Source organism: Fukomys damarensis, unplaced genomic scaffold (assembly GCF_012274545.1).
Source record: "Fukomys damarensis isolate Sample0158 unplaced genomic scaffold, DMR_v1.0_HiC HiC_scaffold_15, whole genome shotgun sequence".
Classification (NCBI taxonomy): Eukaryota; Metazoa; Chordata; class Mammalia; order Rodentia; family Bathyergidae; genus Fukomys; species Fukomys damarensis.
The window spans coordinates 23,593,663-23,599,662 of NW_022900927.1; the positions used below are offsets into that span (position 1 = coordinate 23,593,663).

The 6,000-nt window shown below is 52.6% G+C and overlaps 1 protein-coding gene across 1 annotated transcript in view; it reads left to right on the top strand.

Moving 5' to 3' along the window:
• Lrp1 (LDL receptor related protein 1) overlaps positions 1-6,000 on the top strand; it is a 78,072-nt gene that overhangs the window by 26,190 nt on the left and 45,882 nt on the right. The window contains exons 10-15 of the mRNA XM_010644632.1: positions 218-361; positions 1,465-1,701; positions 2,869-3,049; positions 3,942-4,164; positions 5,172-5,373; positions 5,683-5,808. Coding sequence (XP_010642934.1) covers positions 218-361; positions 1,465-1,701; positions 2,869-3,049; positions 3,942-4,164; positions 5,172-5,373; positions 5,683-5,808 — 1,113 coding nt within the window. The remainder of the gene's footprint in view (positions 1-217; positions 362-1,464; positions 1,702-2,868; positions 3,050-3,941; positions 4,165-5,171; positions 5,374-5,682; positions 5,809-6,000) is intronic.

Sequence of the window (6,000 nt, forward strand, 5' to 3'; positions counted from 1 at the left end):
CCCCTGATTACTGATGCCACATCTAAGAGAGCCTGAAGGCTAGGTAGTTGCATGGTGACAGTGCAGAGGAACCCCAGTCTTGTGGCTTGCAAATTCTAAAATGAGAGCATAGGCACAGAGGCCACAGCAGCAGGGAGTGTGGTCAGACTTCAGGAAGCCTTCTGAAGGTCCTGTCACCAGATCCTGAAAGGTGCTGACATCTCTTCCCTGTCTCCAGTGCGGAGCCACGCCTGTGAGAATGACCAGTATGGGAAGCCAGGTGGCTGTTCTGACATCTGTCTGCTGGCCAACAGTCACAAGGCTCGGACCTGCCGCTGCCGCTCGGGCTTCAGCCTGGGCAGCGATGGGAAGTCCTGCAAAAGTAAGTGACAGGGAGAGTAGATGTGCTTCAGATGGGAGGGTGGGAAGTGTCCTCAGATGTCGCCCCACGGCCTGACGCGTCTATTTGAGATACAGAGAGACCAAGTGAAGGACAGACACAGCTGAGTACAGAGTTATTCCCATCACCACACTCGGTCTGCAAACCGGCCCATTCATCCATTCATATTTACCCATACCCGCTGAGCATGAAGTATGTATTTGACTCTGTTGTGGCAATGAGGATTCAGCAGCAAACAAGACAGTTTTTACCCTTGGCCTTTTGGAATTTGCAGTCTAGTCAGGAAGACAAATAGTGAATACAGCTTGAGGTGGTGACAGGTTTATGAAGAAAATAAAATAGAGCGTAGTTAGTGATGACAGTGAGGGTTTCTCTATGGATATGGTTTGTGAACCAGGTTCTGTGTAAAGAAGCCAGCCATGTGACTACCTGAGGGAAGAGCATTTCTGGCAGAGAGAATCAATAGTGCAAAGGTCCTGTGGCCAATGTGAGCTTGATATGCTGGAGGAAACATGCAGAGGCCAGCAGGGCTGGATGGTGTTAGTTAAGGGAGACAGAGGGATGTTCAGTTTTATTCCAACTGTGATAAGAAACTCGTGACTGGAGAAGTGGCGTGATTAGATCCAGGTCCTGTAGAAATCACAGTGCTGTAGGCTGGAGGATGGGCAGTTGAGTAAGTAGTAGCCAGAAGGTGCAGGCAAGAAGTGATGCGGTTTAGACTAGGATGATAGCAGAGGAAGTGGTGGAAAATGATCAGATACTGATATATTTTGAAAGTAATTCCTTTTAGGCCAGTGATTTCACTCCTGAGCAGGGGAATTTAACTGACAATATGCTTTCCTTCCGCCACTTCCCTACCCCCAGGGAACGGTGGCCTTGGGCCCAGAGTTGGGTGTGTCAGCGTGTGTATTTTATCTCTCTGACAGAGTTGTGCCTGTCCCATAGCTCCTGATTAAGCATGGCTGGGGTACTGCGGCCCCTGGGGTCCAGGCCTTGGAGTGGGGTTGGGTAGAGTTGTCTGTGAACATGTCTGTGTCCATGTGTCCCTGTGTGTGACTTTGTATCCCTGTTTGTACCTGCCCTAGAGCCAGAGCATGAGCTATTCCTTGTGTACGGCAAGGGCCGGCCAGGCATCATCCGGGGAATGGACATGGGGGCCAAGGTCCCAGATGAGCACATGATCCCTATCGAGAACCTTATGAACCCCCGGGCCCTGGACTTTCACGCGGAGACTGGCTTCATCTACTTTGCTGACACCACCAGCTACCTCATTGGCCGCCAGAAGATTGATGGCACTGAGCGAGAGACCATCCTGAAGGATGGTAAGAGTGTCCAAAGCGGGTGACATTCGGGTAGGGATCAAGGGATGCAGTGCCCAGGATGAGAGCAATCGGGCCTAGGCATCTTTCTCAGTGCTCTCTCCACACACAGAGTCCCCTGCTGACTGGCTGGCTAGGCTGGTTGGCATGGAGATGAGGGGATAGACAGGTTGAACCCTGTTTGACCCCCTTCTTGGCTGAGCTGAAAAGAGGCAGGAGGATGGATGGGTTAGGCAGCATGGGCTGTCCTTGCCAGCCCTTGGGAAAACTCAGGGTCTCTGCCATTGGCTCAGAGCCCTGGAGCTGCATGCAGCACAGTGCTGACAGGGCCTGAGGCCCTGAAACAGAGCCGGGCTTGCCAGATTGGAGCAGGGCACACCCACACACGGCCACCAAACTGCACCCTTGCGTGTCCCGAGAAAATTGTGTCTGTGAATTTCACCCAGTTTTTCCCTCTGCGCTGCTCAGGCAGGTCTCGCATGCACTGTCTCCTGAACATCATTTGCATGGAGGTCCCTGGGCCTTACAAGTTCTGCCCCAAACCTACATCTGTGGCCCCAGAATCCGGTTCTCTAACCGGTCGGTCTGGCTCATGCCAGTTGCCACCCTTTGTCCTGGTTCCCGTCATCCACTGGAGCTCAGAGAACCTCAGCAGTCAGGCATCATAGGCCTGTGGGGAAATCAAAAGTCACTCTTCATCAGGAGAAGATTGGGGTGCTCTGTACCAGAGGAACTGCTATTTAAAGGACACTGAAGATGAAGCTTTTGGCTAAGTGAAAAATCACTTCCTGACTTATTCATTTTATTAGTTCTGGAATTTTAGGCCTAGGATGAAGCATCACACTTGTGCCCAGAGCCATATACACATTGCCTCAGCTGTCTACCCGAGCACAGACCCAGACATGCCCTCATGCAGGAGCCTACGTCAGCCACGTAGTTTCCTGGCTGCTCTGTGCAGCTTGGCAGGCTGTGCCTCAGCACAGACGTGGCAGCTAAGTAGTCTTCCCTGCTCCTCCCTCAGGCCTCCTCTCCCAATCCAGGGCACCAGGTGCTTCCTACACTCCCCGCCTGGCCCCAGTGGCTCCCAGCTCCCTGTAGCCTGCAGAGCCAGAGGTCAACATTTCAGAACTTCTATTGAAGTTGACCTTCATTTCCCCTTGACCCCTACAGGCATCCACAATGTGGAGGGTGTGGCTGTGGACTGGATGGGGGACAATTTGTACTGGACAGATGATGGGCCCAAGAAAACCATCAGCGTGGCCAGGCTGGAGAAAGCTGCTCAAACCCGCAAGACCTTAATAGAGGGCAAGATGACACACCCCAGGGCTATTGTGGTGGATCCACTCAATGGGTGAGTTCTCTCAGGAAGGATTTGGGAGTGTGTGGATCCCAAGAATTGGGGAAGGAGAGCAAAGCAGGGGAGGGTGACTGAGGCAGGTCACCTAAGCAGGAATCGGGAGACTGAAGAGGGGGCAGGTATCCCTGTCTTTGGAGCAGTAGGAATGATGCCCTAAACACTGAAATAGAAGCCTGATCCTGTCTCCCAGCTCAGAGCCCTCTGCCAGACCCTCTTACCATTAGAATGAGGCCTGTGTCCCTTATTAGGCCTGCATGGGTGGCCCTGCCCTATAAGTCTACCTAGTACTTTTCTAAACTTACCTGCTGCTTGTTTCCTACATTTGAAAGTCCTATCCCCACTGCCTATCCTGTTTCTAAGGCAGATATCCCAGAAACTTCTGCCTTAAGTCTTCTGCTCTTGGACTTCCTCTAAGGAGAACTCCCAGATCCTTGCAGATCTGAAGTCTCTTGGTGTCAGGTCTCAGCTCAAATGCCACCTTTTAAAGAAGCCTTCTCTGTCACCCTTTCTGGTGTTCACCCCCATCTGCTGCTTGGCCACCCTCCAGCCCATTGCCATTTCATTGCCACCCTGCTTTTATCACTGACTGACATGACCTTCTTGATTGACTTGTCTTTTGAGGGATGTGAGTTCCTTGGGAGTGGGACCTTGCTGAGTTGATCTCCACTGCACCCCCAGGTGCCAGAACTGTGCCCACCTTACAGTTGGCACTCAGCAAAAGTTGCTTGTATAGAGGTGGGAATGAGTGCTGTGTGTTGTCCAGAGACGAGCAGGCCAGGAAGAACCGTAGAAGGGGCTCTGGACATCACCAGTGCATTGGGATCACAGAGGGGGGCTGTCGATGGTGGGAGTGGCCCATGTGGTGCTGACCAGTCACTACCCACAGGTGGATGTACTGGACGGACTGGGAGGAGGACCCCAAGGACAGTCGGCGAGGGCGGCTGGAGAGGGCCTGGATGGACGGCTCACACCGAGATATCTTTGTCACCTCTAAGACAGTGCTTTGGCCCAATGGGCTAAGCCTGGACATCCCAGCGGGACGCCTCTACTGGGTGGATGCCTTCTATGACCGCATCGAGACCATACTGCTCAACGGCACAGACCGGAAGGTGGGCAGGCCTGTGTGCATTGCATACCGTGTTTATGTGTGTGAGGCTCCGTGTGAGTATGTAGGCATGTGTATGTCCAGATCTCTGTGCTTTGCGTGTGCTTATCTGTGTCTCTATAGATGTGTACACCTGTGAGCTTGGATGTCTTATATGTTGTGTTGTTTAATCTGAGGAGTGTCACTATTAATGTGCACTTGTGACCATCTGTGTTGCTTGTGGACCTGAATACTCACGCGCATGTCTGTGTGTATTTGCTCACACATGCAGCACACTTTGGTGTGTGTCTGCACTAAAGTGTGAAAGCCTTAGGGATGGCACACGTTTTGGGTGTTTATGTGCTTCTTGTGTGTGTCAGGCCCTTCATGGCTACCTCTGTGGTCTCACCTCTCCCCATTCCTGCATCTCAGCACTCTTTGAACAAGCAATACCAGACAGTTTATGATGTTTCTCTGCCCAAACCATTGCTACCCAGGAGTCCACCCCAGTTCATATCCCCTGGCACACTGCCCAGAGGCCACCTCCACTAGGATTCTGACTCCAGACCCCTCTGCCCCTCTGGCTTACCCATGTTTACCCTCCATGAGACAATAGGTGCTCAAAGGTGAGCCCATGTCTTTTTCATCTTTCAGTGCCTACCACATCTTGGCCCTTAATGGATCCTGATAAATGTTTACTGGATGGAGAAATGAATGGATGAATGCTGGTGTCTGTTTAGTAGTGTGTGTGTGTGTGTGTGTGTATGTGTGCGCGCGCTGGGGGAGAGAAATGAATAGGCGTCAGCCCAAGAGAAGATACTCTGGACTAGCTCACCATCAGCATCCTTGCTGGGTCACCTGCGGGAGTCAAGTCCAGCATCTCAGTGCATGCAGAGTTATCCCTCAGAAAGCCTCCGGGCTAATGGGAAAAACAAGACCCAACCCCTGACATGAACAAATCAGGGCACAGCAGTGATCCTCAGGCCTTCCTCAGGCATCCCAATTCCTCAGAAACATGCCCTCCATTCCTAGATTGTATACGAGGGTCCTGAGCTAAACCACGCCTTTGGCCTGTGTCACCATGGCAACTACCTCTTCTGGACTGAGTATCGGAGTGGCAGTGTCTACCGCTTGGAACGGGGTGCAGGAGGCACGCCCCCCACCGTGACCCTTCTGCGTAGCGAGCGGCCCCCTATCTTTGAGATCCGAATGTATGATGCCCAGCAGCAGCAAGGTACCCACTTTGGCTAGGGCCCAGGGCAGAGTGGGACCTAGGTGGGGCATGGGATCCTAGGCTCTGACTTTTGAAGCTTCTAAGAAGTCCTCCAACCCAATTTAACTCTGTGTCCCCCATTTCCCTTCCTGCTCCATGCTGTACCCCCTCTTCATTATACCCTTTCTTTCTCTTGCTATTTCTTTTTCTATATCCTCATTTTACCTTTCTCCTCCCTGATCCCCTCACTCTTCCTGTCTGGCCTTTCCTGACCCTGCCACACCCATTCCTGTCCTCCCTGAATCCCTTCCCGTGGCCCTTTCCCCACAGTGGGCACCAACAAGTGCCGAGTGAACAATGGCGGATGCAGCAGCCTGTGCCTGGCCACGCCTGGGAGCCGCCAGTGTGCCTGTGCAGAGGACCAGGTGTTGGACTCAGATGGCGTCACTTGCTTGGGTACAAGGGGCTTGGCTGGGGTGGGGGTGGGAAAGTGATCCCCACAGAAGGACACCACAGACAGGGCAAGGGAGGCCCCAGGGTTCCAGTCAGAGGTTACAAAAGCAGAAAGGCAAGTGCAAGATCCCAAGTTCAATCCCTGGTACCTAAAAAAAAAAGAAAGAAAGAAAAGTAGAGAAGTAACGTGGGGCC